Here is a 24,372-nt window from a genome sequence, read left to right on the forward strand (position 1 = left end):
AGGGTCAGTACAGCTTAATTCAGTAGCAGAAATAATCAAATAAGTAAAATCAATAATCTAGCCTATCTTTCCCTAATGCTGACACTGAGAACTAAAAAAGGGAAACTKWRAGAGAGACGGACAGAGTTTGGCATTTTGAACCCCAGAACTGGCCTGATGATGAAGAAGGTGTTGCAGCAGGAGGCTCCCAGGCTCGACTTTTCTCAACACTTGCAACAACTTAAACATAACAGAAATTAAAATTCAAAAGAAGATCATGAGCATGGCTAAAGCAGTGTTAGGAAAGAGATCTGAAAGATCAATTGTAGCCTATGTTCTTTAAAAGTACTTACAGTTTAGTCTCTTATGTAACTTTCTGAACTTGCTTATAAGGTTTAACAGGGCAAAGCAAAGAAGATGTGACAGAAAATTGGAAAAGTAGTGCTCTAAGAAGTGGGCATCTGTGTCAATTTTATTCATCTGTAGTTTACGTGGATACGTCACTAACATAAATCGGTCTACAAAATATCAGTTTTTCAGATTAAAAAAAACATTTGGATACCACTGTAATTCTGTTTTTCAAAGTTTGCTATTTTGCAAAGCCTTTTTGAAAGTCTCAGGGTTTGGTCTCACTAAAAACTGAAAGTGAGTGGTGGTGGTGCAAGCAGAGCAGAAAATCAGCATTTTTTCAAAAATGCCAACGTTAATTTAGAAAAGGGCCCTGGGCTCCCTCATTAGAATAATGTGATGGTTCAGCAAAATCTTGAACTAAATTGACACATTTCAGTGAAAGAATGGCTTGGGTGTGTGTACCTATGCAAACGGGGCAGCACTCGCCCTCTGGAATGTAGAACTTTTCACAGTCCAGCTCACCACACTCGGCTTTGGAGCAGAAGGAGATTCCTCCGCGGCACTGACACAGCCAGCAGGGGTCCATGCGGTACACCTCTCCTTCTGAGAACTTTTTGCCATTGAAGACGCAATTTGGAGAGACTGCAAAGACAAAAATAGAGTTAGTATTAAACAAAATTTTATGTAGGAAGGACAATTATCAGCACACTGGGGTTTGGGAGTAAGTACACAATACTTCGTACTTCATGTTTAAGTCCAACTCATGACCACATTAGAAAAATTGTATAGATATCAGCAACCTCTTCTTCATCAGTGAGAGGCTGTCTGTCACAACTGTGCATGAAAACAATCTATTCCTAAATAAATTATCTTGTATTATTGATTGAATTGTGCAACCCAGCACTTGCAAACCAGATGAACTCCATCAGCGCCTTGGCCTGAATTTCTCCAACAGAATCCAAGCACTTAGAGCCTCTTCAAGAGGCATACTGTAACACAATTATCCTGAATTACTTCACCTTCAGAAACCTGTATTCAGTTTCTCTACATGGTCAACATGGTCATGCTGATGTGTCTATCAAAATGACATTTTACGCAACATGGTATGTTTTCATCAATACACAGGCGCGTCGCTTTAAATTAGAATGTGGCTATTCCATTAATTCAATTTGAAAATTAATTACAGAAAGAGTGTTTATTTCTGTTACAGTTAATGATTATGGCTTTTAGCTGATGAAAACCTCTCAGTTTCTTGCAAAATTTGAATATTACACAAGACCAATGGCTCTTTCCACTGGTCTTGTGTTGTCTTTAACCTTAAACAATATCCCATAAGTTTTCTAATCAGTGGAGCTCAGTGTTACCAAGATCATTACACATTTTGGAATGTTTGGCAGTGTGGTCAAGTAAAATGTCCAGCTGGAAAGTAAAAGCAGCATCTAAATAAAGTTTGGAGAAACCTAACACTAGATCACAAGCAACTTGAGCTCTTTTTTTAGATCATCATTTTCAATCCACAAGCTACATATGTTCTTTACACCTCGCAATCAGCTGAAAGGTCCTGACATGAAGTTGATCCTCCGATATTGTATCTTTAATACACCTGGGGAGTAAGTCCTTAAGCTGTAGAGACTATGAACTGGTTGACCAAGTCTGCATTGAGAAAAAGTTATGATCAAGCAATCCAATACAGGATAAAAACGGCAGCAAAGTCATGAACTTTGAAGACTAAGCAACAATCTGGTCTCTGGTTCTAGAATGGCTTGTTAAAACAAATGTAGCAATTCTAGCCCCTCTCCTTTAAAGGAGGGTTGCTTCATGGTCTTTTCAAAGCAGAAGCTATGCATGTTGCTTGTGTACATTTTTCTAAATAACTGTTTCCTCCCACTTAACTTTCCATTAAGATGCTTAACAGCCAGCTTTCTTTAACAATAACCTTTGTGTTACACCCTTCTTAAGTAAGTATTAATCACTATCTGCTCGATAACTGGTGTCTTTGGATAGTGCAGATCAAAACATAAAATCTCTAGATTAATATCCTTTTAGCGATAATGTAAAATAACTCACCATTTGAATGAACAGAAATTAATATCTATCTCTGTGTGCAGTGAGTTTTTGAATAGAATTACCGAATTTCACTTTTTGAAGATACTTTAATTTATTGATATGCACATGCATGTGAGAAAGTGTTACAGAAGACAACCTACTGTCTTAAGGTAACGTTTCTTGAGCCGATGTGGGAGTCTTTTGTAGTCATAAATGAGATCAGAGGTCATGCCTGCATCTGTACGCCATACCTTTAGGCGGAGACTCAAAAGCCTCCGCTCCAAATGACCCCATGCCTCCCGACAACCAGCGCTGTGCTCCTAATACGAAGCAGGTGGGAGTTGAAAGTAAAGCAGGGGATTTGTTGATCTTTTATTACTCTCCTTGTCCATTTTTCACCCTTCTCTCCCCTTTCATTCTCCGTTCCTTTTATCCCACTTATGTGTGCATTAGAACCGACCAGAGAAAATGCAATAAGTGCTTCGGCCCGGCTAAATCAAAAGGGAAGGCAATGGCTTTTTAACGCTCAGAGAAGCAATAGGAAGTCACTTTAAGGGGACGCTCACATGTGATTTCCTGAGCTTTTGTTAATGGTAATCCCTTAAATAACATGTGGAGCAGAGTTTAAATTCCAGTCGTGCTTTATGATGTTCGTTCTTCAATAAACTGATATGAGGATTTGATGTGGACATAGATAGACTCGAAAACAATGAGTCCATCTAAAACTGTAACAGTGGTGAGACCAAAACATTGTGTTTTCTAAAAAAAATGAATAATGGATGGGACATTTAACTTCTATCTTTAATGCATCTCCAAATCTTTTGAGGACAGCTGTTGGCTGCATGCTCAAAACAAGATCAAGTCTGCCATGGTGATCTCAACCTTATTGCTTAACATCAGCATGAATCTTATTGTCATGTGTAATGTGAGTAAAGGCTGACATCATGGGACGTTTTCTGCGAATGTGCCAACAAGAGTGTTAAGAAACAGCAGTTAAACAGGATCATCTGTGACATCATGTTATTGGTCCAGAACAGTGTTGGAAGTTGTAGAGACTACAACAGTTGTTTAGTCAGTAGAAGAATACCTTCCATTGTTTATGGAAGCCAAAATGCACTAAGTGCATTTGGTAATTGCACACACTCATCCTGGCTAAAAATGAGCCCCTCTCCCCAGCCATGGAAACAATCCAATCGTTCCAGACCACTAACGGAAATACAATACAGGGTGTGCTAAAATGTCTTTCATTGGAGGATGGTGTCTCAAGTGATTTAGACATGCTGTGTCAATGTTGCTTCAGAAAATTTACAGAGGGGGACTCTGTCTGTGCTTTTGTCCACTTCCCTTTCTGTGGAGCTTTCTGACACTGTAGGCAGTCATGCAGGGCCTAACGGACAGTAGACGCAACACAAAAGGCATCAAGTCCCAGGTCCAAAAAGCAGCGGACACTTGTTATCAAAACACTGATCCTGTGGCCCCCACGGCTGCCATTCAGCCCCCGCCGGCATGCCGGACTCGATTACCCTCCCCACTGGCAGACTGGAGCACATAAAAAGCATTCCCATCAATGAACTGTTGAACCTTTTCCCCTCTGGATGTGTGACCAGACAGGAACCCTTTGACACTGCACTCCTGTTCAGAAAATTCATAGCCTAAGCACTTTTCTGGTCACCAGGCTTGTTAAGTCTATTAATTCCAGGACACGGCACACATTTATACATCTGGATGGGCCAGAATGGGAACTTGTTCTGTTGGTAAAACACTGAATATTTGTTGGGAGGGCAGAGTAAACAGGCCAGTACCGCAGGTCCCCTCCCTGCTGGCGCTCGTGATTGCCTATATGCTCTACAGAACTCAAGATTTGAGAACTGTAGTTTTCTTTCCCCCCTGTTGCTGTATCATTTTCCCCCTTATATGTCCTATCTGTTTAGGTTACTTGGAAAAATTCCCAGTCTCTAAAGTAAGGGGTCAGATTTTTTAAGTGAGTTTTTGTCAAACGTTTATGAGGAGTTAATGTTGCTTCCCGGGGTCTCCATTCAGCATAAATGTGCAAATGTCATGTTGTGAACTTTTGTCACATTTGCATTGACTGTTTATTCACAAAGAAGCTAATTATTTGTTTCATACAAGAATTAGGGGTGGGAGGTGGTGTGTCACTTAAGGCTTCCCTGTGTGAGACATATGGACAACATAACATGTACATCACCAAAGATGCACAGTTGGGGTTAGTAAAGTGTAAAACCCCCAAAAAATAGAATCCACTTAAACTGTCTTAGTATTTTCCTTTTCACATCAACGGGCTTTAAGGCAGCAAAATAAAAAAATCCTTTGTGCTCAGACTCACAAGCTGTGTATGTCTTTCACAAGCAACTTTGGTTCTGTTCAACCACAGAGTTTTATTTAGTGTTATTCAGTTTTCAGTGCAACCTCATGGGGGGTGGGGGGAGTCAATTGTGGTCTGCTTTGCACGTTATTCAGAACTATCTATTTAGAAGACATTAAAAGAAAATTTAAATTACAATTGAAATAAAAGTGATTTCTCATCAGTATAGCAAAGCAGATTTTCCAATTAATGATCCGAAAGGGGGAAACACCAAGATCTCTCTAAATTTCTTAAAAACCAACATTGCTGTTTTCCTTCTTTTGCACATGATATGACTACCTTTTTTCTGCATATACACAGTCAACAAGCACAAAACAATCTTGACTACACAGTGATGTCCACTGAGAGTCCTGGTGGACCCAAGTGAACCACTATAGACGGCAAAATTAATGTCACATGCAGGCTTTGTTCTCCAGCAATTTCTGTTCTTAGCATGCGTTTCCAACAGAAAGATTATTGCCAACACGCTGCCTCCCTTTTTGATATTTGAGTGGTGGAAGTCCAGCTTATTCTTTTACCCTGGTCGTTAGTTTAAAATACCCAATATAATCTAGGTTGTATGAAATGAACATAAAAAATTAGCTATCTACAGCTGATAAGGTATTGGCTACTTATATTCTTCTAACAGAATCTTACTTAGAAAATCCTGAACTATTTCTTATAAACTCTGGGGGGAGATTGACTCAGCACTCCTAACAGTTCCAATCTAATCAGCAACTTTCCTTTTTACTATTCAGCAGGGGAAAGCCTCATGCAGGGGGGAATAATTACCTCCAGATCAATGAAGTACCTCCCACCAACTGTGCAACTGCTTCTGTGAAGGAGAGCAATCAAAGTGTGTGGTATGTACTTCAGTGGAATTACCTTTCTGGCACTCAAAGACGTCACAGCAGTCTCCTGGCCGACCGCTAGCCTGACTGATCAGAACAGCGTGCTGGCCGCTTGGACAGTGGGTTTTGTTGCAGGCACGGAAATCGCATGTGCACTGGGGCGGCATGGAGGGGCAGCACCCAGCAGGGGGCGTGTAGCTCTTGGTCAAGACTGACCCTTTGGGGCAAGAGGGTAGCTGCAGGGCAGGACATGTCACCCCAGCACACCTCAGTTCCTCTGAAAAAAAAACAAAAAAAAACATGACTTATGTTAACATTATAAATGTGTGCAATACCATTTTCTGGAGCTCTGCAAACACTGTTCTCGCAGAGGAAAAGGAGGAGACTGCTTCCACCATGTGAGGGTGCAAATCTGCGAGACAGCTGGCTGCTTGCAGTGTCAGTTGAGTCACTTTAGAAAGATGCTGCTGCAGAACTCTGCACGCAGTCATCAGATTCTCACTTCAGTCCATGGCGACTTTTACTGCAACCTGTCAGGAAAGTGAGAGCACAGGCAGCTCTCTCTGGACATGACACGGCTCCCCACAGATCCTGTCGACGCGACTCTGATCCCACTCTCCCTGGCTCGTATTGCCCACAATCCAAACAGCTTCTCATGCTCTAAAACCCAGTCATTAATAGTAGCCAACCTTGAACAGAGCTTTGCTTCATAGCAGTTTAAAGACTCTCCTTCACTTAGCATACCAGGCTGCGTTTGTCTATTCATCTGCAGAGACAATATAATGGCTCTGATAGCCCTTTTCGGGGGGGATGTGGTGTGCAGCCAATGTGGGCGGGGGGCTCAGTAGTGTATTTTGGAACCTGTTCAGGAAAATAAAAGTAGCACCCTCTTTTTTCAGATATTGCTTGAGAACAGTTTTATGCTTCCAAAACAAGGCATTACTTAACTCGAAGGGACGTGCTTATTTTGGTTCTCTCTGTTACTGTAATGTTACCAGGACAAAGAGAGGTTGAAAGCAGATTGATGCTCCAACTGTAACCAATCAGTCTTTCCTCATTTCCTGTTGCAAATACTGGGAACACGAAAGACACTTTTGCGATTATGAGCTATGATCGTGGATAACAATGAGCACAGACCTGCACCTCCAGTGAATAATAATAATAATAATAATAAACCATGACATTGACAGAAGAAACATGTGAACAAATGACTGCACTAAGTCAAACCAAACTGTTTATGATTTTGTTATGAGAAATGCTTGACAATCTTTGCATACATCTGGTTTTTGAGGAGAGGAAATTAAACAAGCTCGAGGTTGCGTAACACTGCTTGGGGTTGTGGTTCTGTAAAGTTTCCAGAGTTTTGTTGATGGCCTTCCTAAGACAACAGTGTTTTATGATGTGTCTCAAAAGACAGGTAAGCAGGTGGTTTGCTGCTCTATGCTGCATACAGCCAAAGAAAACTCAAGTCACTTTCTCAGGCATGTCCTTAAGAAGGACCCTAGAAACTGAGAAACTGTATGACTAAGGGTTTCTAAACCTTGAAGACATAGCTTGTATTTTAATTTTTTTTAAGTGGATTTCTGTAAATTTATTATTGGTTATTGGTTAATAATCGTTAATCATTTCAGTAATTATTAAGTAGTTTTTAATTGCAATTCATTAATCACAAATAATCACATTTTAATACAAAACCTATATCGACAAAATAAGCCTAAACCTTTTCAATTCAGAAACCGTTTTTGCTGCTACAGTGTTAGATGAAAAGTGGTATAATACCCATCCAGCTTCCAAGTGTCTCAGGAACCTCTTATAATTTATGTAACTTCTTTGTAAAAATGCAAAGAAGCAGCTTGTGCTGCTCCAATATGTTTTGCATTGAGATGGTATTTTGTGAAAGGTGTGAATGCGTAGTGATTGATTAACCTCCAGTATAGCATTGAATCCCTTCAATTTGACTTCTTACATTTCTCATATGAAACATTTTAATCTAACTTGTTGGAAAGTCCTGTCGATGAATAATTACTGTCCCTTTCATAAGCATAATCAGTGGGACTTCTTTAGTTTCCACACCATAACCCTCTGTGGTTCTACCGACTGGAAATGTTGAAAAGTCATCAAAGGTGTTTTTCTTGAACATGATGTAAAATTACTTCACTTCTTTTAGCCACATCGTATTACCCTGTGCTCCAAACAGCCGGAGAAATATTCAGTCTCTCTGGAATCTCTTTGAAATTACTTTCCAACTATAGAAATGTGAGTAATTTTTATTGTGATTTTGAGACTCAAAACCTTTTTATTCTTCATTAAATGTCAAAAGCCTTAAAAAATAATAAGAATAAAAAAATAGTCTACTCTCCTGCAATGCGGTTACCTGCCTGACCTCAAGTGAAGAGGTCCTTTGATTTGGTGGGTGGAGGGAACTGACGGCTGAAATTGAGAAGAAGCAAAACGCTCAGGGTTTCTGGCTCTGGATGAATACAGCAGGAGTGTGAAGTATCTGTACTGTACTGTTTACTCAAGCAACCTGGGAACAGAGAACAGAGCTACAAAGCTCTCATTGACAAACTCAGTTACTAACCGGTGTCATAGCAAAAGGAGGGAAACCCCTGGAATCAACGTTAGGCTACAACACTTTCCAGGGTTTTTGGCCAATTTTCTTGACTGAAATTAAATAAACTCGGAACTGCTGATTGCCCGATGTTTTACATAAAAAAAAAGTCTAACACAGTCCACTGTTGCTCAGTTGAACCACTTTTGCATTAGAAAGAAAACTCCAAGCTTTTTAAAATCCACGGAAAACACTTTCTCTGTATTGTGTGTGACTCAGAGGAGGCTGATTACTCTTTGAATCGCGATAATGGCCGGGGTTAGAGAGCGCTGGGAAAAGCAGCTGGCAGACACGCCATTGTCATTTAAATGAACAGAATTGTATCCTTCTGTGGAAATGCTCCAACCCTTGCAGGTCTAATTAATATATATATATATATTTTTTAGCTGGAACATTTTTAAACACAATAGCCAGGCACAGAGGTTGGAAAGAGTCAGCAGCAAATGGATTTTATGCTGCAGCCTTTGTGTTCTATCTCAATGCATAAATGGCTGTAATTAGTGAGTCAGCAACCACAGAATGAATCTTTGTAATACAATGGTGGCAACAATCCAACTTGCACAAACATAAATGAATAGATTTTGTATGCTTGATCATTTCTATGTGCATATTAAGCAGATGTTCTATTTTTTGGGAGGAGAATCTTAGAAAGGGTGGAAAGCTATCTTGCAACCACAGATTGATCTCTTATGTAAACACAGTTTATTTCTGGCATCTCCACAGTCCATTGAAGAAGCAAAAAATCCTTCACTCTAAATGGGTTATTTTGCTTCATGCTGGGTACAAGGAGCTCAGTCTTTTTCTCAAAGCAGAGCAACTCAACCGGGCAGAGGAGGCTCCGTTGACAGCCTGAGTTTACTCATGGAAAAAGTGCACAATGTGAGTTCTGTTCACCTACTGACTTTGGAAACAAATCAATGGAGAACAAAGCCCTCTCAGTCCAGCTGCCTTCCGTGGGTTCCTGGTCTGTCCTCAGGTTTTATAAAGTTGCCCCACAAGGGACACATCGGGCCGTCTCTCAAATTAAGTTGCGGGGGCATGGCCCCATGCCCACCAACGGTTACGACTGAGAAAGTCTGTTTTGTTCAACCTTGGTACATGTAAGAGGAAGCTGTCTTGGAGGCATTCAGGGCAAAAGGCAGAGGCAGGGTCATCAGGTAAAAGTTTAGTGAAGACTTCAAAGCTCCACTTGAGGCTGGAGGAAACTGGGAGCATGCATCCAGAAGCTGGCATCTCTGCGTTTCTTTTCTTAATGACTCCTGTTGGTGGAAGTTATTTAACCAATAGTAATGTGCTACTCCTAAGGATTGCCACTTCACACCCAGTAAGGTTTCCAGTTTAAATCTCAAAAAGTCCTCTCAGTGCACAGGATCTGCCACAAAGTTTTTCTCCGACTGTTTGAAATTGTACATGTTGGATTAATTTCATGCAAGTATCAATTTTCTACAGACTAGGTTTTTGTGCTTTATAAACTTTATTGTTTCAGTGTTGCAATAGATCTTTTTGTCAGTTGTTTGTATAGTGCAGTGAAGTTTAATATAAAACTTTTCTGACATAATGAAGGTATTTAATAAGACATACTTCAAGGTCAAATACATATGTTCTTAATGGGGAATGAATCTGAGGAGGTTTCTGCTAAACAACTTAGTTTTCACTTTTGCTCTGTTGTGCTGGTCAAACAATTGCTCATCTTCATGTTGCTCCTATTTTGTTGGGTATAGTTGCTCCTGGAGAATTTCTTGCTCCCGTACTACAAAACCCGCAAACTGGCGTCCTCATAGACCTATAGGGCAACATGCAAGCGTTTGAGTGTGACAGTTAAGGGGTTAATAATGGCAGTGTTTTAGGCAACATATTAAAAGAACCCACTCCCTTAAACAAAATGATCTCATGGTGCTTCCATGTCGACATGACATGGTACTCATGGTAGTGTTTACCTCTTCTTCTCCAAACAGTCCATTCTCCAGATGTCCTAAACTCTCTATATGGGACTTTATTTGAGAAAATCCCTCTACCCAGTCCAATCCTACTACTAAATGAAAAATATTATTCTGTCCTTGTAGTTTTTCTTGGAGATAAGAGTCTGCCCTTCTTGGCACTAGCTAGGTCAGCTTTGGAATATTTTACTGTGCATGTAGCAACACTTACACCTGCATGCTTCCATTGCTGAGGAGACAGCCTTGGCATTTGCTGAACTTTCTTCGGTGCCCTAAAGCTGTCACGAGAATTAGATGTTTTTTCGTAGGGATGCCAAGTTTGAACTTCACTATAAACTAAATTTGCACTGTGTTGTGCTGTCTCAATTAATGCTTGATGCCTTTCACACTAGTCATTTTCTTGAGTGCCCAGGATCATCTATTGTGATCTATGCCAAACAAAGATGTTCAGAGAGCTGTGTGGGCAAGATGCTAACTGCTTGTAATATTTTAACAGGAAAATAACTGCATGTTTAAGCAGCAGGAACTCCACTACTTAAAAAAAAAAAGAAATAGTTCATGCCATGATGGTTGCACAAGAATGACCTGACCTTAACCAGTGAATGAATGAATGAATGAATGAATGAATGAATGAATGAATGAATGAATGAATGAATGAATGAATGAATGAATGAATGAAAAAGACATGGACATTGACATATTCCCATCGATTCACGCCTGTGTGTGCCCAGTAGCAGTACATTCCAGAGAAACAGCTCCTTGCTGTCAGATGGCACATAACTAGACCAGGGATGAGGAGTTTTCAAGCAAATCAGCCAGACAGTTGCAACACCATGTATGGTTGTGTCTGACACAAAATGCATGGGATAAAGCTTTGGCAAGGCTGCTGGAGGGAGTGTAAAGAGCTCAGGGCTGGTCAACCCCAATATTTTCAGCCTTCAGGGGGTAAAACATCAGCCACATTAGAAAGTTTGAATTGTTCTTTTAGTGCAGCATTCGAGTAATAGTTTTTGAAAACACTAGCCCCTTTTGCTCATCCCCTTGTTAAAATCATATAATAGAACATGAACCGTTGCTCAATGAGGATGCACACAAAGTAAAAGATTGCCACACCAAACAGCAGGCACATGTTGTTTTTCAGACTAAACCCTTATGTGTCGCAAATGTAGAAAACAACTCTACGAGAGGCCTTGGCTTGCAGACAGCTGTTTGATAAATTGTGGAAGAGGCAGTTATGTGGTGCATGTTTTGGCTATGGGATCTTTTTTCCTTGCAGAAAAAAAGGGAAAAGAATGACGATAAAAGATTTCGGTCAGAGAGCGACAGGAAATGGTTGAAACTCAGCTGGGGAACTTTTAAAATGTTGGTTCTGGCTGCAAAATAGAGAGTTCCAGGTAGTGATAAAAGTAGCAAAACTAATAATTGCAAAGATTAATATGAAAGAAAGACTTGGGAGTTATTGTGGGTTTTCTGGCTGCTCTTTTCAGTTCAAAATTGCATGTATTGGTTAGTGGCTGATAAAGTCATTGACTGAAAGCCTGAAATGGGAGATTTCTTTTTCTCTCAGTAGCCACACAGAAGCGATTCTCCCTTTTTTGTATCACTCTAATCTTATACTGTGCCTTTCAAGAGATCCTTCCAAAGTCTTTGTTGATGTAATTGCAAATTTCAACATTTTATTTAGAATTTTATGTTGTAGATCATTGGAAATGTACAAATAAAAATAGATTAATAATAAATAATTATGAAGCAAAAAAATATATGTAGTTTTTAGTTTTTTGCAAAGAAAAATGTAAAAAAAAATGTAAATCTTTAGCATGTATTTCTACTCATACTCCTTCAATTTGATACATGTAAATAAAAGTTTAGCTGTATCAGTTTACATATGTTTATTTGCTGACTCATGCGTTTTACATTAGCTAAATCTGACTGTGTGGCAAAGCTAACTAAAAATGATTAAATGCATTTTTTGACAGATAAATCTCGTCGTCCATCTGTGTTCAACCGAAATTCACTAGAAATATTTCTGTTCTGTGAAGGTTTGTTTTGAATAGCTAGCAAGAACCACTGCAAACCAAACAAGGATTGCAACTAGGCAGTTTGCATAGCATGTAGAGGACACAACAACATTATGATGGAAGGTGCTCTTAGAGGAAAACTGAACTTTTCTAACATGCTGCAAAACCTTATGTGAGGTGAGAATCTAACACTGCTTGTAGGACTGAATATACACCATCCTCACAATGAAACATGACTGAGCATCAGGTATTTTACAAAGAAGAACATACAAAATTTACATGTAAATGTTTAAAGCCAAATCCTGAAGACCTGGACGTCTAGTCGCAACATATTGATGCAGTGGGTCTAAATGCGAATGCATGCCACGCGTATTTGCATTCGTAAAACAGATTAAGAAAGTGACGCATTTTTTTCTTCCCATTTCTGTTACGCACTGGTTTGTGCTGGCCTATCATCTAAAATGTCAATAAAGTGTGTGGTTACAAAATGTGAAGAAGCTTTTGCAAGGCACATAATTTTGTAGACAAACCCTGGGAAAAGATGAGGCCGCGGCTTCCTCAGACGGCACACAAACAATCAGCACTGAGACGTCTCGTGCCCTCGCCAGCCGGTGTGGGTCTAGCTTGGCCAGTAATAGCTTTGGTCACAAAGAGGCTGCAGCCAAGCAGAACTAACAGTCCTTTCACAAGGGCACAGGGAGGCAGGACGGAGGTGGCAGACGTAGGCTAGCGGATTTGTGAGAGCAAGTTCAGTCAGTGCCATGGACATTGCAGTGGGCGCCACTTCCCCGACTGATGAATCACATGTGAACTACCAGATGTCTGGGAGGCACATTGCCCCATTTCACCCACTTTTTGGGCAACACTTCTAATGACAAAGCAGGGGGAGTAACTGCTTCTATTGTTTACATCTACCACTACTGTGATTATATATTAGCATCAAGTGATGTTGAAATGTTGCATGAATAAACAGAACATTCACAACCTGCGATCGCTGGCTCCACAACACGAGAGGAATTTCTCTGGAATAGCAGTCCGGGGCCTTATCTTCATGGAAATTTGTAAACTACTCCTGACAGTAAAACCACCAAACGCTGCCCAGCAATGGCCCTCGGGGGCTTGTACACAAATACCTTCACAAAATGGTTTGTCTCTATTTCCATTTCCTATCCTCCTACATCTGTCCTTTCTCTCCTACAGTTATCGCATCCTCCTTCCTCTCAGACATCTGGGTAAGACATCTGGCTCTCCATGTTGCTCCTAATTGTACACAAACAGATGACAACAGCACCCGTTATCGAATTGTATCACAGCATCTTTTGAGTGAATGAACGCAGAGCCATGTTGTTGAAGCAACAATTTGAAAACTAAAATCTATTGGACTTTCAGTGCCTTCCAAATGTAATCACACTCCTTGGACTGATGTTCCTCTAATCTGGAACAAGATTTCACAAAACCGCAAACATGCCGAAACACCGAGTTCCTTTAATAAATCAAGGCTAGCAACTCATTTGGACCGAGCTGCCTTTGATTAATGGAACATCATTAATTGTGGTCTGTATTCCAGCTTTTCACCACTTTCTTTTGTTTGCTGTTTTATGTTTTCATCATGTAAAACACTTCAATTACTTGACAAGCTGAAGTAACAAAGGCAAATTTACTTATACAAGTAAATTTGCCTTGTCATGCCTATTTTCCAGATTTATGTTTGCAAAAAAATTTGAAACAAGATGTAGTTCTCCTCACGTTTCACAACTGTATTACAAGCCAAACATTTGTAAGTAGTTTTAAGTTTTTGTTTAAAATTTCTTTACGAGTTCTGTTGAATTTCGCATGAACTATATAATCTGACTTTGCTTTCATAGTCGTATTTTCCTCAATTTCCCTTTAGGGATGCATTTATTTGACTAAGTCACAGCTGGATGAAGATTTTCAAGTTTCTCAATGTTAGCATGAAAGCAAAAGAACAGCATATCTTGCATTATCTCACGCTGTTGTACATGTACAGTTTATGCTTTAAAGATTTCATTGTCATTGTCACACTTCTTAAATTAGATTTTGTTACTGAATGTTACATCTGTCAAGCACGAAATAGTTTGGTTTGTTATGTTAATAAAATCAGAACAAAAGAAATGTAAGTTTTCAGTCGCAAAGTGGGAAAATGACAAAAAGTTAATGATTTGCTGAAGCTGAAATCTGTTATCTGACTAATGTCAACATAAACAATGAGCTCCTGAGAGATTTGGAATTTTCTTTAAAAGCCAATTAAAGCTGGTTAAAACAAACTGAGCAAATCCTTATTGACGCCCATGTTTAAATACCAAACTTTAGCTAATTACATCCCGGTTACAAAAACAGCTTGAAGTTTCTACAGTTCAATTGTTCCCACCAAGATTATTTTTTGAAATTATCTATGTGATTAATGTTACAAATTGTGAGAACCTTTTGTACTGGAAGATGTAATTTCAATACAGATATCTGTATAGTTAAGAGCTGTCCAGAAAACTAAACTAAATGTGATAATAGCGACCTTCTATTTTCTCTTAAATAAACACATTGTCATAAAGACATTTTCTATCTGTCCAGCTCCTGTGCCTTGAGATCAGGTTTAAAGACTGTATTTGTCAGCAGGGCACATAAACACTGCTCTTTATGCGTATTATTTTATAATATTAGGGTCTGGTTTAGGGAGTCACCACGGAGCCAACTGGGAGTGTATATCCTGACCACAGAATCTCATTCTGTTAGCAGAGGAAAGTCCTGCCAGTGACGGCAGACAAAAGAAAATCTCTGCTGCGACATCAAGACAAACAAGATAATTATCTCGCTCAAACACATACAGACATGCAAGTTCTCAAGCCCATATACGTAGGCTCATTACACACACACACACGCACGCGAAAAGTTAATAAAATCAGTGCCCCTTTACATTTGTCGGTTGCCCCAAATGCATGAAAAGCTTTAGTACCTAACAGATTCACACATCCTGATTTTCCGCTTAATAATGGGCCACATAGACGGGTAGATGTGTGCTGCTATGAATACTCATAAGCTGCTGAAAAATGTTGTTTTGGTGTGAGGTCAGACAGTCATCCATTCGGCTCAGACTCTAAGATAAGGCAGAGGTTATTCTGTTGGATGCGCGTGCAAAAAATGATGCTTGATGAACATGCTTCCTGTGGGATTTACTGCATAAACGGCTCAAGACAAACAGAACCGAGAATGTCTGTAATAACCCACCTATTAGCTGCAGACTAAATAAACTTGAATGTGTCTTTATGGCTCGCTGCAAGAAAAGAGCTGCTGTTCATCTCAGATTTTTCTAATAGGGACCTGATTATTTTTATTCAGATCTGAACACAGTTTTCAAGCAGCGATTAGTTTTATTTATTATTCTTCAAAGTTCAGAGCCAGTTCTGTTCTGTGAATGCCACTCAGCAGGAAGTCAACACTTAGCAGCTACGTATCTAGCAGACAGGTCACTGTCTAAACTAGAAAACTAAAAACACCCTTGCTCTGCCAATAGGCTTTTCCATGTACAAGTGCCTATCAAAGAGGATGCTAAAAACGAAGGTAAACACACTTTCTTTGATCTATTCAGATGATTCACCTTTTCACCAGTGGCACAGAAGAAGCTAGGAAGTACACTGCAACTTAATGAGACTGCACTGCACCAAAAGATTCCAACACTGAATTTCAAAAAACTTTTATATTTTCTAGTTTCAAAGTGATTCACACTATTCACACTTCTTCCACAATTTCCATATTTTGACCAGTTAAAACCTGTATGCATTTATATTGACAGAACTTGGTGTGATATCCCAAAGCAAAGTACTACATAATTGAGAAGTGGAGGCCAATCTTAACAGCGTCAACTTATATTTTTATTCAGCCCACTTTACTTTGATGCCCAGTGCAGCTTCACTTTAGATATTACATAAATATCAAGTAATTACACCTGTATGTAGTTTAATCACAGTATAAATACAGATGGACTACAAAGCTCTCAGAAGTTTGTTGGAGAACATCAGCAACTAAAGAAAGTCTCATACAGAACACACCAGACAGGCCAGCAATAAAGTCATGGAGAAGTTTAAAGCACAGTTTAATCAACTCATTGCACTTTTAAGAAATGGGAGAAAGAGGGCATAGCTGCAAGCCTAAATTGTATCACCAACCACACATAGGGAACAAGAGACAAAGAAAACATGGTAAATGTGATTTAGTCAGATGATCACAAAATTGAGCTTGTTAAGAGCACTTTGAACCGCCTGTTTTGCTGAAATGTGCTTTTTGAATAAACTTGAATTTACCTAAATTTGAAGCCATTTGTAAGAAAATTAACACATATAACTAACAAAGCTGTATATCCAAACTAGAACATTACAACACAGCCTAATTCCTCTTGGTGATGCTTTTCTTCAGCAGAAAAAGGAAAGGTGGGCGAGAGTTGATGGGAAAAGGGACGACATTAAAGACTTTCTGCATGACAATAACCATGACAATAACCCTAAACATACCAAAAAGAGCTGCAGTGAAATGCTTTAGATCAAAGTGTGTTTCAGGGCCTGTCAAATTACAGAATTAAATCCATTTGACAAGCTGAGTCAAGACTTAAAATTTTATGTTCACAGATGTTCTACTTCTAAAGTGACTGACCTTGACATATTTTGCAAAAACAACCCGCAAAGATTTGATTGCAAGTCCGTGTATAATGAGCTGTGACACGAGAAATTCCCCGTCACTGTTACAACGACTTTGTTTACCAGAGGAAAAATTTAACTGTTTAAGGTTCATCTTTGCAAATCCATGCTCGTATTTCTAAAGAAAAAATATTTAACTCTAAATAAAACTCTGAAGTTGTGAACATTAAAAAAATATATATGCTAAAAAAATAATGTGGACTGGGGTGAATATGTGTTCATCAGCAGCGGATCATTTGAGGGTTACCTGCTGCTTCCTGGCACTGGCTGCGGTTGATGTAGGCGAAGTGGTGATGGCAGCTCTGAGACTCACACACGCACCCGTCAGCGGTCAGGTTGCACCCGGAGAACATGCACGTCGGATTAGACGGCCCCACATATTTCTCTTTGTGTCTCTCCCTGTGCTCGTGCCTTCGACCATCTGAAACACACAAATCACAGTCATCAATGAATCACACACACCGACAGAGCTCAGAAGTGAATGGGGAACCAACACAGAAAGCCGGAACTCGTGTCATCGCTAGGAAATGTAAGTAGCCTTAGTCATCGTAGAGCAACATCTGTTATGGATTAGCTTAAATCTTTGGAGATCTTTCTGCACTCTAATTCACAGACTGCTGTCTGAGCCGTTCGCTCTGTTATTTAACTCGGAAAGAGAGATTGGGAAGATTAGGGCGCACCTGACTTGCTGGCCTTCATGCAGGTCTCTTGGTCTGGGTAGGTAAAAGTTCCCAAGCAGGAGTAACGAGCATCACACACACATTCAGCTCCCGCTTTGTCGCAGCCCGTTATTAGAGGACAGCGCTCATCCTCAAGGCCTGCATCTGGGTGTTCAGGAAGAACTGTGGGAGACATTAAAGAGAGCAAAGTGTCAGACTAGTTGTCCATTTAAAACTGACTTTATGAATTCAAAGAAACACTGGCCAGAGTTAGAAATACTGGTCCAGTTTACAACCCCTTTGTTGCAAGACACTACTTTGGCACAGACAAGACTGAAGTGACCACTGTATTTCTGGGCTCCAGTCCCTCCTCCCTTCTCTTTGTGCCACACTACTACAGCTACTGAGCCCATTTGTTTGCTTTTGTTCCACAGCATGGGGCCCTCCCAGGGTCTGCGTCTCTGGCGGCTGCAGCAACACCTCCTCTGAACTGTGGCCACTCACACTAACAACCGCCTGCAGCCGCGTCTCTCATTGTGCCTCACCCACCCCAAGCTGGATTACACTCCCCATTTGGACAAAACTTTACGCATGGATGGAATGTCACGTTAGAGCTGAATATCCAGCAGGATCCTGGGATTAAAGGGCTTCAGTTTACACACTACTCTCAGTGTTCCCTCACCTTTCATGCATGAATAAACATGCATGGATATACCCCGATATTAGCATCCTTCACTGCTGCACATAACAGCTCCACAGGGATAAACATGATGAGAGAAACTGTGTGCCTCAATTTAGCAAAGTGATGCATGACTATTATTCATTAAAGCACTCCTTGCTTTCATAAAAACACAACACAAAGAAAAATGCATTTGAAAAATAATTTGACTTAGACAAAAAAGTAGCCTACATTTGCTGGAAACAAACACACCATGCATATAGACACAAAGTGCCTTTGAAAAGTTGTTTTTGCTTTGCATTTTGCCATATTACAACAACAAATGCCAATGTATTACAATGATTGATAGACCAAAACAATGTCGAATAGAATTGTAGAGTGGAAGGAAGATGATACATTGTTTTCAAAGTTCTAATAAAAAAATCTAGAGATTTTTTTGACAAAAAGCATCACCACAGCATGATGCTGCCACCACAAATTTTTTTTATCAATGGGATTCTATTTTCAGTGTTTTGTGCAATGTTAGTTTTCTTCTACGCATGTCGACAAAAGAAGACTGACAGTGAACGTCTTTATGGGTTTATTTCAACAGTGGCTTTTCTCTTAAGCACTTTCATAATGGGCAGATTTATAAAGTGCATGGCGAGAGATTGGGAAGATTAGGGCGCACCTGACTTGCTTCATGACTGGCCTTCATGCAGCAAGTACATATATATGCCACATATATATATATACTTATATGTGGCATAAGTACATATTTATGCCACAACTTTTAGACTTTAGCTTGTAAAAATTTATAAAACTATGCATTCTTTTCAATTGTGTTTTCTCTATTGCATTAAACCCCATTAAAATGCCTGCTTTTTAATAGCAGGTGCTATTGAAAAGGCTTTAATATGAAAAAGTTCAAGCTGTTTTAATAGTTTCACAAGGCACTCCATGTGGATCTTATTATTCCACACCAGATAGATCTCCCTGAGAGCATAACTGCCTCTTGCTGTTATAAAAAGAGACGAGCTGAAGTGAATCAGCATGAATGTGACTGCAGCAGAAGCCAACTTTGTGGGTGACTCCTGTGCCATAAGTGCCACAGTGAAATCTGGCCAGTTGACAGAGTTGAAGGTAATGTTACCTTTAACCTGAGCCAGCCGACTCTGTTAATGGCTCTCCCAGATGGCCGGTGAACTGGCAGAGCACAAGTTGCTTTCCCAATAAACCCAGTCAAAATAATTTCTCCCTTCATCCTAAAATGATCCACACAATTTTTTTCCCATTCTGAGGCTTTTCTGCACCCACAAGGGTATTTTCATTCGAGATGGTGATAGTGCTTGTCTGTGCGGGGTGCTAAATCTGGCATGTATGTAAGGTGGTAGGAGTCAAAACAATCAATGAAAGGCTGGACACTGAACACATTGTCTTCACTAATTTTAGTTTGACCTCCCACCGAGCCCTATTTGTTTCAAGTTCCCTTCAGCTTAACCCAAATCTGTTATAGTCCCTTCTGGCTATCTGTTTTCCGGTCTGGCACGACTCTTGCCAAAGTCTATAAGGCTTCATTGCAGGGGTATTCCTCTCTTAGCTACTGAGACTGCTTGTCTTGGCATCCAGGACCAGGTTGGGAAAACTGACCTCTACAGGGCCCGAGGCTGATAGCGAGCTTAAAAGGAAGTCTTTGAAACGTTAGATAATACCAGAGGAAGGGAGAAGTAGAAAGCATGCGATGGAGTGAAGTGGACACAACGTCCCTGTGAAACAGGGATTCGGTGACATGGTATGCTAAGTGTCTCTTAAGCTTAAACTTGCTTTGGGAGAAACAAATCACTCATAATATTTTCTAGGGACATTTTCTACCAACAGATAATTCATTATCTGAATGATCAGATGAACAGGCTTGGTAACATCTTCTCGAAACAGGTGCATGAATGTTGTATTAGTTTCTAATTTAGGTGCACCAATTGCAGTTTTTTGGCCAATCCCCGATTATTGATCTTTAAAAAACCTGATCTGCCGATTCCAATTTGGATTGATACTATTTATTTATTCATTTATTTATTTTATTTATTTTTTTGTCTGAAATGTTGCTAAATATACCAACAGAGTCGCTGAGCAACTGTGGGATGACCATTGTTTACTGGAAATGTGCAGACATGACCTGGTGGTTGTGTTTGTCAGTCAAACCTTTCTCACAGCAGAGCAAAAGAGGACAGTAGACAGGAAATACTCCCCTTCGGCAGGAAGAAACCTGCAGCAGGACCTGACTCAGTACAAGTGGCCATTTGCCACGACTGGCAGAGTTTGAGAAGAGAGAGTAGATTCTCAAAGAAGAGACACAAGCACTAATGTATTAAGAGAAGATTAAAAGTTAATAGCAGGAGAGAGAGAATATTTTATTGAGTAAAGGCCACTGGTGCAACACAAACCTAAAAAGGTCTGCTGTTTAGTAATGACAACTACTAATTGCAGTAAATTTTGACTTAAAATTTAAAAAACAAACAGTAATATAAGGTCTATAACTATTTTGTTGAGTAAAACCCTTTTTTTTTACACTTCCTTCTCTTTATTTACATTTCTTTTTTAAACACTTCCTTATCTCTTGCAGACATGGCTTAATAACCTGGCATACCATGGAGACCTGGAGAAAATGCTCTCAATGCAGTTTAACTACAACTGTTCAAGAGCTTAAAGCTATATCATTAGACAAGAGCTTAAAACAAAAACAAGTGGCCACGCATCTCTAGTTCAAGTCAAACATGTGTGACATGTCATTTTTAAGCTTGCACACCAACTACGTTTTGGCCACCCGGTAAATCCAACTTGTAGCAGCAAAAGCAGGGGTTTAGAAAAGCGGAAACATTTACCCTCGCTCTTGATTGCAAGGCTAATCATTATAAGGCCCTTCGAAGCTTCAGGGAGCAAAATCTGGGATAAGCCCCCAGCAGTCTCAGTACGGCCCCTGAAAACACACTGGGAGGTGTTGATTTACCCCCACCTAGACCCCTCTGGGATATCAAGGCTGCATGAGTACATTTGTCTGATTTAAGAGGTCAGCAGCAGCCGAAGAAGTATGACTCAGTCAGAGGAGCCGTCAGGTCTCCAGTTTGTTCCAAAGCTGTTAAGACGCAGAAGGCGATGTCCGCCAGACGCCTGCATATTAGGCATAATCAGCACCTGCATCTCCTGGGAACACCTGGGGGCGGGGGGCAAAGAACCATGAAAAAGCCCTAACTTGGACCACCCTACAGAAGGATGATGAAGGAGCAGGGTCAGGAGATCCTGACACCCACTGAGAGCTGCTTACTCTCTCCTACAGACCTGCCAGTCCCCTTCAATCATCCACAAACCAGCCGGACAGATTGCAGGTGGTGCAGCTGGAGGGGGTCCGTCCATGAGCTGTTTGTTCCTCAATGAAAGACCAGCGCTTCAGACTTCATTCATAGCATTACAAGCTGATTTGAGGTTGAGAAAGTAACTTAAATTGTGCGTAAAATGAGCACCTCATAACAGCCTGACTGCTCGGTGGAGCCAGAACAGAGGAGCATTGTGAATTTCAACAAGTGCAAAGAAAAAAACCCCATCTGAAGTCATGTTTTTAGACATTTAGTGGCGCACTTGGAGAACTGAGTACAGACAGGAAAGTAACACCACAAAGTTTTTCCCGATTAAAAATGCCAGACATGACTCAGGATTAAGGTACATCAAGGTTTAAAGCAGCTGTGATTTCAAAACTACGAAAAACTTCTCTTATACTAGTTAAATAGTCTAAAGTACTTTAAATGACATGCCAGAGAAGGTGCCAGAGTTACCCAGGCGCTAAGAACACAGTAACACAGAGTTACCCCTCCCCATCTCTTGCTAAGTGAAAGAGGACTACTACATTCTTCCCTGCTTACAGGAAAAACAATCTAAGCTGTTTGAAAACACAAACAGTTGTAGCTTCGAAATCAAAGAAGTGCCATTTAGCTTTCTTATTTCACTGTAACACTGTTTTAAATCCCCCATTAGCAAGTCAAGGGCTGTGCTTAAATGCAGGCTGGCTACCAGAGCAGATAGCCTGACAAACTGTCCAGCTAATTTCACCTTGTTATGTCTGTGTTGCACCATGATGAGTACAAAAGCAATATCATTTTAGCATTCTATCCAATAATAGCGTGTAACTTACTAAAGTAAGTGAATCATTTAAAAAACAAAATAGCAAAGACATGTAAAAAAAAAAAAGAGAGAAGAGTTTTTTAGGTGAATTATATCATGTTGCATTTTTTTGTTTGAAATACTTGCCTAAAAAATGATGATCTAACTGCATAAGTTTTACTCAAGGTCATCATATCATGAAGAATGTTAAATGACCCTGGGTTAGTTATGACACCCACATAGTCATATCTGTGTTTTCCTCTTGTTTCAAATGTTTTTGAAGGAGAAGGGACGGTGCCTGCTGCCAGCAGAGCAAAGACCTTGTGTCAAGACTATTCTGATGTATTGTCATGTTTCTGAGCTCTGAGTGAATGAGGCCGAACATGACTCCCCTCTCCTGCAGTCAAGAGCCCCTCAGACATGAAAAACTGCCCCAGACAAGGGTAAACAAGAGATGGTCACTGCAGCCTGGGCTGGACTGACACATGAATAGCGATGCTTTCAACCCGCTTACAATCATTGGATCGCTGCCAAACTTTGGAGCTGGTGTTTAGCAATAACATAAACATTTTTTTTTTCCTTCTCCAATTTCTAGGCTTACACTTAAAAGTAGTTTCACTCACGTTTACACACTCCAATTTCAGGCATGGTGGCCGCTCCGGTGCTGTTGATAGAGGCGCAGGTCAGTCCCAGGGCGCAGTAGCCGTGCGTCCAGTCCTGGCCGCCGCAGGGCTCCCACTCCAGCCGCGCGCAGTGGTCGCAGCACCCGCATGGATCCCTGGCCACGCTCCGGCCACCCTCGCAGCCTTGCGCGACTTTGACTGGACATGTCCTGAGGTTACATGGCGTGCACTCGTGAGCCAGGAGCGCACGCACCAGAACGAGGAGACTCAGCAACATAACGGAGCTTTTGCCGAACATGTTTCCTGCGGTGAAATCGAAACGCTTCTGTGCACAAGAACTCCCCAAAATTTAGACCAAAGTTGTCAGGGTTCCTGAAAAGTTTTTTTTTTTCTTTTTTTTGCCTCACTTCGAAAGCGAAGGTTCCTCGAAATAGGACTGAGAAGTGTGCGTTTTTCTTTGTAGAGGGGCACAAATATCCAAAGGGCTACAAGGATCAAATTCAGCGTGCACAGGTAGACGCGCGTCCCAGTAAGCGCCTCATCCGATCAGATAACGAGCAAAAATCCTACACCGGGGGTTTCTGCTGGATGTGGGCAGGCACGCTGGAGTTCGCTGCTACTGTCAGCCACACACTAAAAACGCAGTCTGAGTCTTAAATTGACATACAGGCATGTGGAAATTAGCGGTGCACCCCTCCCCCCTGACTGACACAGGCACCGACCAGTCACAGGGAAAGAAAAGAGGGAGGAATTAAGCTGATGCATCCCTGGCAAACAACTTTCCTCTGCGTTGCGCAATGATGTAACTTTTAAGGTCTTGAATGAAACTCCCTTAAAGTAGTTAATGCGTCAGTTTTTCTGATTTTCTCACACTGAAATAAGCTCAGTAGTTTAATACATTGATGATAAGGGGTTGACTCCTGAAAGTTTTTTAAAGGATAGATGGGGCTTCTTATAAATTTGGTTTTATTGTTTTGGAATATTGTAAAGGACAGAAGTTCATGCAAATGTATATAAATAAAATAAATAAATGTTGCATCTCATTAAAGTTGATGTCCCATCTCTTATTGTTTTTCATTTTGGCCTATTAAAGGTTTATAATCAAACATATCAGTACATCACAGTATACCAGCACATATTGCGTTAATGGGAATGAGTGATTACTTTTCTAGGTGTCAAATGTCGTGTACAGATGGCAGAGGGAATGTAAAAGGTCATGTAAAATTTGACTGTCGAGGCAGTGTTTACATGCTTACACTGACAAATGAACGGTCTGTTGGTGTGTGAGCAGAGGGCACAGCTGGAGGGGGAGTTTGGTGTTTTCATTGCTTCAGCGCCTTGCAAGAGTTCAAATCCTTTGACTTTGTCAACAGCACAATGTATTCCATAGCTGTGAAGTGGAAAGGTTATTTATATATATATATA

At 40.4% G+C, this 24,372-nt stretch overlaps 1 protein-coding gene across 2 annotated transcripts in view; it reads right to left on the reverse strand.

Moving 5' to 3' along the window:
- LOC103458532 (cysteine-rich motor neuron 1 protein) overlaps positions 1-23,608 on the reverse strand; it is a 41,139-nt gene extending 17,531 nt beyond the window's left edge. The window contains exons 1-5 of one of the 2 annotated variants that reach the window (XM_008399428.2): positions 22,948-23,608; positions 17,539-17,700; positions 17,106-17,279; positions 5,624-5,866; positions 853-972 (exon numbers count right to left, since the gene is read on the reverse strand). In XM_008399428.2, the coding sequence (XP_008397650.1) occupies positions 853-972; positions 5,624-5,866; positions 17,106-17,279; positions 17,539-17,700; positions 22,948-23,245 (997 nt within the window). In that variant the 5' untranslated portion in view covers positions 23,246-23,608. Of the gene's footprint in view, positions 1-792; positions 973-5,623; positions 5,867-17,105; positions 17,280-17,538; positions 17,701-22,947 lie in introns of both variants that reach the window. The other variant, XM_008399427.2, reaches the window with a different exon arrangement.
- Between the last annotated feature and the right edge of the window lie 764 nt (positions 23,609-24,372).

The sequence above is a fragment of the Poecilia reticulata genome, linkage group LG22 (assembly GCF_000633615.1).
Source record: "Poecilia reticulata strain Guanapo linkage group LG22, Guppy_female_1.0+MT, whole genome shotgun sequence".
NCBI classification, from domain to species: Eukaryota; Metazoa; Chordata; class Actinopteri; order Cyprinodontiformes; family Poeciliidae; genus Poecilia; species Poecilia reticulata.